Here is a 13,161-nt window from a genome sequence, read left to right on the forward strand (position 1 = left end):
ATTATTAGGCCAGGCAGCATCTAGATCCAATGTTTCCAATATTCTGTCCTTGTTTCTGTAGACTGAAATTTGACATACCTTTTTGATCTTGGATATTGGCAAGGAAAAGTTGTCAAAATAGGTGAAGCCACTGGTATCAAAAAGGTGTTCTAACTTAAGTATTATTGACGTCGGATCACAATTTCAGCATTTTCACTGGACAGATATGAGGTATGGTAGAAAGTCCATGCACTCTTCCACAGGGAATTCGAGTAAATTACTTTTTTCACAGACACATGTGCACACGCCCCTCATCAAAAGGTCGATATGCAATGTTCGATAATAAGGCAGCATTTGTCCATCCCCGATTACCCTTGAGACGGTGGTGGTGTGCTGCTTGCTACCTTGATCTGCTGCAGTCCATCTGTGGGTGCACCCACAGTGCTGTTGAGACAGGAGATCCATGATTTTCATCCATTGACAGTGAAGCAATAGAGTTCGAAGTTGGGGATGATGTGTGACTTGGAGGGGAACTTGTAGGTGGTGGTGGTTCCCATACGTCTGCTTCCTTTGTCCTTCGAGGCTGTAGAGGTTGAAAGTTAGGAAGGTACTATCTGAGGAACCTTGACAAATTGCATTGCATCTGGCACGGTAGCACAGTGGTTAGCTCCGTTGCGCCACAGCACCAGGGTCCCAGGTTCGATTCCTGGCTTGGGTCATTGTCTGTGTGGAATCTGCACGATCTCTCTGTGTCTGCGTGGGTTTCCTCCCACAGTCCCAAAAGACGGCTGTTAGCTGCAGTGGACATTCTGAATTCTCCCTCTGTGTCCCCAAATAGGCGCCGGAATGTGGCGACTAGGGCTTTTCACAGTAACTCCATTGCTAATGTTAATGTCAGCCTACTTGTGACAGATTATTTTTTTTAAAAAGCTGGGCGACACTGCAGCCATTGAGTTTAATTCCTGTTTCGAACATACGAGGGCAGTACCAAACATCTTTCCTTCAGATACATACAGTACGATTTTGACTGCACGTCCCTAGAACCGTCAGAAGTTTGGACATCAGATTTAATTTGGGCGCGTGGAAGTGGAAAGAGAGAACATCTTACTGCTTTAACAAAACAGCAGAACTTTTAACCAAGGCTCAGAAGTTAACTAGATCCATTCACAGTAAAAACAAATTCAGCTTACTATGCTAAAAGTCTGTGGGTTGCTGAGAAATTTGAGAGATCTGTCTTGGCTGTGTCTTCAATTTAGTGTGCAGTTTGTGGTGTGTTCGATCACAGTTTGGCTGTTAATTAATGTTCATCTCAAGTTAGTGCTGAATCATAGAATTTACAGTGCAGAAGGATCTGCATTGAGTCTGCACTGGCTCTTAGAAAGAGCACCCCACTTAAGCCCACACCTTCACCCTATCCCCGTAACCCAGTAACTCCACCTAACGTTTTTGGACACAAAGGGGCAGTTGGTAACATGGCCAATCCATCTAACCTGCATATCTTTGGACTGTGGGAGGAAACCGGAGGAAACCCAGGCTGACATGGGGCAAAAGTGCAAACTCCACACAGTCATCCAAGGCCGGAATTGAACCTGGATCCCTGGAGCTGTGAGGCAGCAGTGCTAACACTGCCACTGTGCCGCCCTAGAGTATAAGATAGATAGTATTCACTGTTTGCTTCGTAGACACCTGTGTAGCAAAATTTTGAAAGTTGTCAAATCCTGTGGCTTCATTCGCGTTATTAAATACCTGGGAATTTAAAACTCACTTACTTTACAAAAATGTTTGGGGGCCAGCAAAAGATGGCATTGGCAGTATCCTTTGAATTGTCTTGTTTTCTATCCCTGTCTAAAGCAGTCTCCATCCAGCATGATTTGTTCTTTTCCTGCTGTATTACCTTCAATTTCCAGCAGGTGGTGCCCAGGACCAGTTTTATTTTGCTGTCTCCTTGCCTCTTAAAAAGATGAGCTTGTATTCAGTGCACCAGTTAGAAACCTTAATTATGTCTGTTATAGGCAAATTTATTCTGTGCGCTCTACTAACAGTAAATATTTCTGCATAGTAAAAATATGATCTGCATAATTAAATGCTATAAGACTTGGCAAAATGCATGTCTTGCAGCCATTCAATAATGGCTTGTTTTCATTCCATCTCAGCCATGTTCATGCTTTTAATTGGGTTATTCCTTTGTTTAAGAAGCTAACAGATCCTCTTCCTCCAGTTGGTTGTCAGCACATATTAAAACTTTGCCTTTTTCTTCCATTATTAAGATTCTTTTAATCCTGTCTGGTTTTCCATTTTTAAACCTGTCTTCAGTGACATGCATACTTTCTGGTAATAGTTTCCTTCAGGGTTCTTCCATCATCATACAAGGTAAAGAATGAAATTCAGAACGAGGTTTGATGTAAAGGTGACTCTCTGGGCCCACTGCAAAATAGAATCTCTCACTCCAGAGTTAACGCTTTGGGAATGTTTTTGAACTTTTCTGTTGGGTGCACACATCGTGTGCAAAGTGTTGCATCCGGAGTTGCAACTTCCAACATCCGTCTCCATGAGTCTGTGTAATCAGCCAACTATCTGCCTATTCCTGATCAAAACCAAAGAATTTGAAGTTACCAGAGCTCCCAGATATTTTACTCATTGTTCCCTGTGGTGGTCAAACCAGCCATTTGTATTCTGAATTTGGTCTTTACCAAGGACGAGCAACAAGTCCTTCCTAATAGATGGAACCACTTAGCATCAGGAAGTAGGAAGCATGACAAGTTGCCACTCTCCAAGTAGTCAGTAAAGTGTTACTCTTTTCACTTCTTGTGTCTTGAAGAATAATTTCAATACCCCTGAAGGCCAAGTTGCTTTGAGCAAGTCAGGTAGTTGAACTCAGCGCTGAATGGTTGAAGGAAGGAAGCACGGGATTTTCACTGTCAATTGAAGAAACCAATTTAATGAATTGTGATCTGTCCAGGATGTGAATTGAGGTTTGAAAGAATAGAATTTTCACAACCTGGAATGTGAACTGCTACTTCAATTTATTAGTGTTTAGTTTCTCCCATACTTGAGGAAAAAAAGCTAGTTAGTCATATTTTCTGAGGAAGTATGAAAGGAACTAGGCAAACCCAGCTAGTATGTGGTTCTTTGATAACTTTCCCCCTCGTGGCTGACTCTTAAAACCAGTACTTGATTTGAATCAGAGCAGACTATTCAGATCCAAGACAGTTCTAATTAATTATTAGTCTATTGCTGATCTGTACCCGAACTCCATTTGCACAAGTTGGTTCCATATCGTTGCTACTCTTTGAAGGTTTGAATCGTGGTCTTGAAAGTTTCAATTGACTCCGCATCCAAAGCCTTTTGAAGGGGCAAGTTCCATGTTTCACTACTTTGAAGTCCATCCTGATTGTTTTCCTGCATTCCCCACCGTAGAATGTTCCCTTTTAAAAAATAATGATTTACATTACTCAACTCCTAGGAATACCAGGCAAGTTAGAAATCTGTCCCATAATTTAACCACAAAATTCTGGTGAATCCATATCCCTTTAAGGCCAAACCTTCCTGAGGTTCCAGGCCCAAAACTGAAAGCAGTTTGTTGCTTTTTGTCACTTCTGGGAGTGGAAGGTATTTTAACAGAAAATTGGAATAGGGTGGGGCGCATGCAACAGTAGGATCCTGTTTTGACCTGAACTGAATATCATCATGCGCAAGTGCCTTGTGCATTGGGCAGCAGTATGGAACTTGGCTGTTATGCAGTGCGACAAGAATTTGTTTCAACAAGCCAATGTTCATAAAAATAAGAATTACTTTTGTGGTCTTTTTTTATAGTGAAACAAAGAGCCAAGAAACCAAGCAAAGAGAAACACAGACTCCTTTGGAAAGACTGACTACACCTCTTTCTACTGCAAGTAAATCCGTACAAGTCAACGGAGCAGCCACAGTAAGTGTTTTTATTTCTTTCGGGCAGAACAAATGTGTTTTTATTATGTAATGATGTAGCAACTTGTGATGTTTAAGATTTTTTAAACTAGTCTTGCCGAATGTTGCATCTAGGTATTCCGGCCTTTCAATTTTGACTGCATCCAAATGTTCCCGCAGCTCAATTTTCCAATCGCCCATGTCAATTTCTGCATGCTGATGTTGCATTGATATAGCAGCTTTAAAATAACAAAGTAAAACAGAGAAATTTACATATTAATGTCTAGCTGCAAATGTGACACCTGAGATTGGAAACTAATGACCAATTCCTACTGAAGCACATAAGTGGCAATGTACTTATGAACTACGTAGGTAGAACCAGGCTGCCCCGCATGTTATTAATATTCATGTATTTGCTTTTAGTTGTTTTTAGCATGGTGTCCTTGAAATCAACCATAATTTTGCATCTCGGCTATTATAAAACAATGTTTTTACAATCTTGAATGTTGACTCTCAGATTTTGGGTAATCTTGTAGACGACCTGAGCATCTTGCTTTCAGATGTGTGCTGGAACTGTCTTAACCCAGAGGTGAAACAGTAAAATCTCTTTATGGTATAAACTACATGTCTTGCTGTGAATATTGGCTGCTCACAGAAATTAGTCCCCATCATCCACCAACTCCACGATGAGATGTGAACCAATGGAACCACCACAAACCCTATCTCAGTGGAAACTGGGGTCATAGTAGGCTGCGTCAGTGCACTAACTCTTCTCCACTTTCCTTGCTGCAATGTTGCACCACGCCTCCAGGAAATTTCTCGCGGAGGTGAGATAACATACAGGACAGACAATAAACAACGTCACCTTCAATTCAAAGCAAAAACCACTCCAACCTCTGTCATTGAGATTTTGGTAGGTAGATGATATTGTGTGTACTCTGAAGCACATAAGAAAATGAACCTTTCAATTGACACCTAGAAAATTGAAGTCCCCATCCAACCAATTCCCACAGCAAATCCCCTTTCCCCAGATTGATTATGGTGAGATCCTAGAAATGTGAGCCAGTTTCCATTTCTTGGGAGTCGCCTCATGACAAAGGCAGTCATAGACAAAAATTTGCCATCATCTGCAGTTTGCCAGCTCAACTTGCAGCCAACTGAGGAAAGAGTGTTTGCGGATCAGGATCTCAAACTACAGTCACGGTTTACTGGGCAACTTTGATTCCTGTGCCCCAAAATACTTTGGTGATTTGGACAACTTACAGCAGGAACCTTGAGCGTAGAAGAAATACTATCAGTTGTGCCTTCGTAAGATGTTCCAAACCCGATGGCAAGAAAGGTTACATGTGTTCCCTCAAGTCAAACCTGCTCAGAATTGTTCACTCCGTCAGTTCTGCGGGGCAGGGCATGTTGTTCATATGCCTGATATACCCAATTGCAGTTGGAGACTCCCAAGAGGACCTCCATGAAGAGGTCAAACATGCCCATTGACCCATTGACTCATTGGAGACTCTGGCTTGTGACCACTGTTATGATGGCAGTTGATAAAACTGGACAGCAAGATCCCAGAATAGAACCCTGGCTGAAAAGGCTGCAACTTGTGTAAAACTTGGCAGAACAATGCACAGGATCGCTAATTGTACTCTCTAATACAATAGCCCTTTACTCTCTTCACCCCCCCCCCCCCCCCCCCCCCCCAAATTCCCTCCCCATCTTAGTTTAACAAATACACACAGATTTATAGTTAAACATGGATTACAAACTACATCCTAACCTACAATGCTCCCCTTTGTGCCCACAAGATGACTATGGTCAACTCGACGCACTTCACTCTGAACCCAAGTTAGTGGCTCTGGATTTCTCCTCTGAATCCACCCAAATGATCACATGAGAGTTTCCAAACTCCACTCCCAAAACATGCTGCAAAAACTTCTTTCCCCGTGCTTTCCCTTAGTGGATTCCATTCGGAAATTCAGTCCCAGTTTTACAGATTACTCTAACTTGAGCTTCGCTCCACTTTTAACAGTTAGTCCGCCCAGGATTTTATGCCACCCCCTTGTAGGTTTCCTTTGTCTTAACTTTTACACAAACTCCAAGATCCAGCCACTGATTTCCTAGTTCAACTCTAGTTCCACAGGTTAGTAAAATCTCTCAAACCTGAAAAATCACTTCAGATATCTTTCCGACATCTCAGATGCCTTTACTGAACAGTTCTGTACCTTTAACTTGGACTTCTTGGAAATGTTTTCATTTCTCTAGTTTAATTAGCTAACTGCTCTTCACATCTCTGCACTTGGTTACTGAACCATTACTCCAGGTTCTTAAAAACTGAGAGAACATCTTCTAAACCAACTGCTTCTAGCAGAGCTGTGAAAGTCGCCTTCTCTTGCATGACCTATCTCCAACTATTCACAAATTCAACTAAAACTTAAAAGCTTTTTATCCTTACAAGGGCCTCAGTTCCTAACTAGCCCCTGCCAGTTCTATTTATTTGATACACCATTGCCCCCTCTAAGCACAATAGAAACACAGCTGGAACTTAACCAGCTTCCACTTATACAAGCACCTTTGTTCAGCATTAATCTCACTATAGATTTTAGCCTTCCAGTCACACAAACATTAAATTAAACCCACTTAAAACTATTACCGTATTTCTACTTTTTGCCAATTCAAATCGAAGTCCCTTAAAACTATCTTTAGTTTCCTCACACCATCCAAAATGGAGAAGACGCATGCATGAAGGCACTAAACATTTAGAGACACTTCGGAATATGCAGAGGTGAAGTCTGGGTGTTAAAAAAGAGCACAAATCTGTAAGGTAATTTTAATTCATTAATGGTGGGGTGTGGCTGTCACTAGCAAGGCCCCATCTAGCCAACCCGTCAAGCAGTAGTCTGCAGATTGCATATTGGACATTTAGATTTCGATTTATTGTCATGTTTAGCTCACTGGGCTAAATTGCTGGCTTTTAAAGCAGGCCAGCAGCACGGTTCGATTCCCGTACCAGCCTCCCCGGACAGGTGCCGGAATGTGGCAACTAGGGGCTTTTCACAGTAACTTAATTGAAGCCTACTCGTGACAATAAGCGATTTTCATTTCATTTCATTTCATGTGTCTAGAGGTACAGTGAAAAGTATTGTTCTGCGTATAGTCCAGGCAGATTTCTCCCTACATGAAAACATGGAACATGCGATAAATACTCTGTGAAAATGCATAAACATAGACATCTGGTGAAGCATATGGAATATAGTGCTACAACTGTAGAGAAGATGTATAGAAAGATCCGTTCAGTCCAAAAGAGGGCCATTCAGAAGTTTGGTAGCAGCAGGGGTGGAAGCTGTTTTTGGATCTTTCCATATACTCAAACTTTTGTGTCTTCAGCCCTATGGAAGAGAAAATAAGTCAGGTGGGAGGGGTCTTTGATTATGGTGCCCGCTTTCCCAAGACAGTGGGAGGTGTAGATGAGTCAATGGATGGGAGGCGGGTTCGAGTGATGGACTGGGCTGTGTCCACGACTGTCTGTAGTTTATGGTCTTGGGCCGAGCAGTTGCCATACCAGCCTGTGATGCAGCCAGATAGACTTTTGATGGTGCAAATAAGAGTCAATGTGGACATGCTGAGTTTCCTGAGGAACTATAGACGCTGTTATGCTTTCTTGGTCGTAGTGGCGACGTGGGTGGACCAGGGCAGATTGTTGATGTGCACACCTAGGAATTTGAAGCTGTCAGCCATCTCCACCTCTGCACCATTGATACAGCAGGTGCGTGGATTGCACTTTGCTTCCTGCAGTCGATGACCAGCTCCTTAGTTTTGCTGACATTGAGAGAGAGTTTGTTGTCATTGCACCATGCCACTAAGTTCTCTATCTCCCTCCTGTACTCTGACTCGTTGTTTGAGATCCGACCCACTACTGTTGTCACCAGCAAGCTTGTAGATGGAGTTGACATCAGCCATCTCCGAACCCATCACCAGAATGGAAGGAAGTCATCCTTGATCCTAGGGGACTGCCTAAGGAGGTTACCTGAACTTTCTCCCTTCTCCGCAGCAACAATGTGACATTGCAATTTTCGGTCTAAATGCACAGTTTCTGGATAAGAGTTTCAGAAAAGCGTAAGGCTAAACCATCCTCAGTTGGTTTTGGAGAATTGCTTATCATTTCCATTATTTTCTCCGCTACAATTTATTCTAAACAGCTGAGTCCACAAAGTTCCTTTTCGTTTACTTTTGGGATCCCTCGCTGAACTGGTATTTTGGTGTCTTCCCCCATTTTGAAAACTGCTAAATAATCACTAAATCTGCCATTTGTCTTATCCATTATAGTCTCACATGCATCTCTAATTGGTCTGCTTGCCCCATTAACACCTTGGTGTATTCCAACCTAACCTCATGCCAAAGCCCTGAAACTACAGCCTATACCTTTTTAAAACTCTGTTCAAATTCACTATTTGAATACTTCAAGGCTAATGCTCCATATAATTTATTCACACATCTAGTGAAACTGCACACAATTGAGTTTAATGTACTTAGCAGCCTTTAATATGGGTCAACTGAATTTGAGTTGGCATGTAAACAGTGCTTTTCCAGCTTTTTAAGATCTGAGGTTGCATCCTAGTTAAATTTGGATCAAGAAGTTGTTGCATTATTTTACCCACAGACTGGTTACATGTAGTAAATATCAGTCAGGTCGTGATATTAGCTTTATTTACATTTCCAGGTTTATTTAATTAACTGAAATTGCCCAGATGGTAGCATTTGAACTTGTGTCTCTGGATCATGATTCCTAACCTCTGGATTAGACCTTCAGGAACATCACCACTCTGCTACCATGCCAGTCAAATTACTCCACGTTGACGTTCACAGCCCTAAGTTGTTTCACATACACAGCAATTTGGAAAGCCTGAAACACAAGCAAACAACTGCATGGCGAATAGCAAAGTGGATGACTGTACTGCAGAGAGCACGTTTGGAGGAGGGGTTGACGAGTAATCCATCTCTGTTTTCTGGGTATCATTGAAACGGCATTCCAGTTTAATCGCACAGGCTGCCACAGGAAGTATTCCTCTCCTTTGCTGGACATAACGCTGCAATTAAACCTAGACAGTACAATCTTGGCAGATGAGCCTTGACAGCTGATGTTAGACCCTATGTAGGCGATATAATTGTATTGGGGTATGCTCTTAAATTTTGTGCAAGATAGATATTACCAACATGGTAGCTCAGCCTTCAATTTTCAAATAATGCATTCTTCAGAAGGTACCATTCTCCACAGGCTTGGGGCATATTTTGCTTTTGGGTCTTATTCTGTTGGGTGTTTTGCTTACTCTGGAACAATATGGCCATGTTAAACAGGCACCAATGTGCGATATTGCATACATGCAATTTCAATGATATTTACACGTGCATACTCAGCACATGGTTTCTCAGCAGTTATCAAGCCAGGCTGCAGCATGTGGAAGATGCCTATCATTCAAAGAATGAAGATTATTGTGATTGCTGAGTGCTTCTCAGTTGAAATAGCTGTGATAGGGTTACAGTTAATCCCTTAAAACTGCTTTCTACTAAACATGTTCAAGCAATTTAAACTGTACTGCTAGCTGCCCACATTTTTAGGGTTTGTTTTAAACTCTTAGTGGACTTGGCAGACTTTAATCACCTGGTTTAAGGGGGGGGGGGGGGAGGTTTGGTGAAGCATTGTGCATATTTTTGTACAAACTAATGCATTAGATAAATCTTCAAATTTGCTTTTATAAAAATCTCAATGGTTAATTGATGTCTCTAGTCAGATGTTTATTTAAATTATGCACCAGTTTGACGCTAATTTTCAAGTATGGTGCATGGAGATGTCAGAACTGCTAAATTCAGCATCTTGCTGTATTATGCAGTTCCAGTATATGCTTTGTTATCAATTAGTGATTCATATTTTATATTTTAAAGTGACCATTGATTATCAGAGAATCCCTATGGTGCGGAAGGAGACTGTTTGGCCCATCGAACCTGCATCCCAAAGAGCACCCTGCCCAAACCCATTTTTGTATTCATTTATGGGATGTGGGCGTCGCTGGTTCGGCTAGCATTTATTGCCCATCCCAAGTTGCCCTTCAGACGGTAGTGGTGAGTTGCCGCCTTGAATTGCTGCAGTCCTTCAGGTGTAAGTACACCCACTGTGCTGTTTGGGAGGGAGTTCCAGAATGTTGCCCCGGCGACAGTGAAGGAACAATTATATATTTCCAAGTCAGGGTGCTGAGTTTCTTGGAGAGGAACCTCCAGGTGGTGGAGCTCCCAGGTATCTGCTGCTCTTGTCCTTCTAGATGGTAGTGGTCATGGATTTGGAAGGTGCTGTCTGAGGAACCGTGGTGAGTTACTGCAGTGCATCTTGTAAATGGTACACAAGGCTGCCACTTTCCAGCCCTCACTCAACCCCTTAATCTAACCTACACACCCCTGGACACTAAGGGTTAATTTAGCATGACCAATTCACCTAACCACACCTTTGGACTGTGGGACGAAACCCACACAGGCACGGGGAGAATGTGCAAACTCCACACAGGCCAGAATTGAACCCTGACCCCTGGTGCTGTAAGGCAGCAGTGCTTGCCACTGTGCAGCCCCTATTAAGGTTTTTAGAACATACAGTACTGTGGGAGATTTCATGGAATTCTGTGTTTTGAGATGAATTAGGCAGTGTTAGTACCATAAAGTAGGCAGTGTTAGTATCACAGAAGTATTGAGGCAGGCTAGCTGAGTGAATAAAGTGAAATAGATAAAATAGTCAAGTTTTAATTTTGTATACAGATGATCGTACGGAGGGTGAGGACTTTGGAGCAAATTCAACAGGCAAAGATTTTCTGCTCCTAGGTCATGTGTTCTAGGGAGGAGATGCTCTGTCTGATTTTGCAATCCTGCTCTTGGTCTGTAACATTGTCGGTAGCAGATGACGAACAAATAAGCCATGAATTGAATGGCGGAGCAGACCCGATGGGCCGAATGGCCTAATTCTGCTCCTATATCTTAGGAACTTATGAAGTGAACTGTTCCAAGGCTACGGGCCATATGAGTTTGTGGTCTTGAACATGCTGCCAGTACATGACTGCATCTTTTCATGAGTTTTACCCATTTCCTATCGGTCTTTGGAGCATTAAAAGCTAAGTGCGTATACTGTTGATGTGACAGAGTCAGTGTCGTGGACTGATGGGCAGTCAACTAGAAAAATTTACTCTTTCCAGCTTCTGAACTCTAAACTGGTACAAATTATTTCTGCTTGTACCCCCCTCCCCAACCCCTACCACAAACACCCAGCGCTAAAAGCATCTTTGTTGTATTTGCAAGACCTGTGTAGCTGAGTCTCCACTCTGCTCAATGAATCGAAACCGTTCCAATATGAATGATGCACATACCTGGTTTCAATGAGCGGTTCCCATTGTCTAAAAGGAAACATGGAAGACGTAATTCTGTCACTTACTTTGGTATCCCAGCTAGATCCTGAATAACTTCTGTTTTTGGAAGTGAACGTCAAGTGAACAAAATTTTATATGGCAGCAATGTAAAATTAAATAACCTTTCTTGAACAAATGACAAATTTCAATGGGGCAGTACAAAAGATCAAGTTAGTGGTATAATGATACGGTGCTATATTAAATGAGTCGTGCAGAGCACTGCTAATCCAGCGAACACACTTCAGATCTCAATCTGGCAGTTTGAAAATTGAGTTCAGCTTTATTTTAGAAGAGAAAACCGATGGCAGTCGATGGAAGTGACCAAGATTTGATGATCTGGCGTTTTAAAAACCAAATTGGTTCACTCATTTGTTAAGAGAAGAAAGGCTATGTAACTGCAACACCACAACAATGTGGTTGACTCTTAACTTGCCTCCTGAGATCACCTAAAAAGGCACCCTTGTTTATATTGGGACAGGTGTAGGCAATGTCACTCTGTCCTCGTCGGACAGCTAGAACAAAGAACAAAGAAAATTACAGCACAGGAACAGGCCCTTCGGCCCTCCCAGCCTGCGCCGATCCAGATCCTTTATCTAAACCTGTCTCCTATTTTCCAAGGTCTACTTCCCTCTGTTCCCGCCCATTCATATACCTGTCTAGATGCTTCTTAAATGATGCTATCGTGCCCGCTTCTACCACCTCCGCTGGTAAAGCGTTCCAGGCACCCACCACCCTCTGCGTAAAAAACTTTCCACGCACATCTCCCTTAAACTTTCCCCCTCTCACCTTGAAATCGTGACCCCTTGTAACTGACACCCCCACTCTTGGGAAAAGCTTGTTGCTATCCACCCTGTCCATACCTCTCATAATTTTGTAGACCTCAATCAGGTCCTCCTTCAACCTCCGTCTTTCCAGCGAAAACAATCCTAATCTGCTCAACCTTTCTTCATAGCTAGCACCCTCCATACCAGGCAACATCCTGGTGAACCTCCTCTGCACCCTCTCCAAGGGGCAAGGGGTAGATAATGCCACTCCTGCCAGGGTGCCCACATGAAGCGAATCTTTTCAGTTTTACTCATTTGGAATGTGTGGGGTGATTCTACTTGATGCAAAGTTTTACACCTCTGCAATTGTATGAGGACTCTAAATAGGAGAATATGCATTTGGTGATGGCTGGGAGTGCAAGAAGGAATTTCATCATAATATTCATTGTCACAAGTAGGCTTACATTAACACAGCAATGAAGTTTTTGTGAAAAGCCCCATGTCAGCACATTCCAGTGCCTGTTGGTTACACGAAGAATTCAGAAAGTCCAAATTACCTCAGCACGTCTTTCGGGCTTGTGGGAGGAAACCAGGGCACCCGGAGGAAACCCACGCAGACACGGGTAGACCGTGCAGACTCCTCACACAGTGATCCAAGCCAAGAATCGAACCTGGGACCCTGGTGCTATGAAGCCATGGTGCTAACCAATATGCTACCTTGCTGCCCATATGAAAACCCAACTTGTCCTAATCTTTTTGCTTGCATATGCTGCCTAAGATGCTGTGTTAAGGCTCAAATAATTGCAAGGTTTCTTTCACTAAAGTTTCTTTATGTTTAGACACTTACTGCTCAAAATATAGTGAAGCAGCAAATTCTAAGCTGGTATGTAGTTTTTGCGGAGGTTGACGTGTAATTTTTTAAAAGCCAGCAGGCATGGATTAGTGTCTGCACCATGCAGTGCTCACAGGAAAATGCACTGCATGAAAAATTGACAATGGCTTATTAAAAACCTGGTCGCATTTATGACCTTTTAGTCACTATTTGGAGTGCTCATTGTGCTATATTGATTTTCGACTACTTC

The 13,161-nt window shown here is 42.5% G+C and overlaps 1 protein-coding gene across 2 annotated transcripts in view; it reads left to right on the plus strand.

Moving 5' to 3' along the window:
- larp4b (La ribonucleoprotein 4B) overlaps nucleotides 1-13,161 on the plus strand; it is a 154,710-nt gene that overhangs the window by 126,302 nt on the left and 15,247 nt on the right. For both annotated transcript variants that reach the window (XM_038798334.1, XM_038798335.1), the window contains exon 16: nucleotides 3,793-3,904. In XM_038798334.1, the coding sequence (XP_038654262.1) occupies nucleotides 3,793-3,904 (112 nt within the window). The remainder of the gene's footprint in view (nucleotides 1-3,792; nucleotides 3,905-13,161) is intronic.

The sequence above is a fragment of the Scyliorhinus canicula genome, chromosome 5 (genome assembly GCF_902713615.1).
Source record: "Scyliorhinus canicula chromosome 5, sScyCan1.1, whole genome shotgun sequence".
Classification (NCBI taxonomy): Eukaryota; Metazoa; Chordata; class Chondrichthyes; order Carcharhiniformes; family Scyliorhinidae; genus Scyliorhinus; species Scyliorhinus canicula.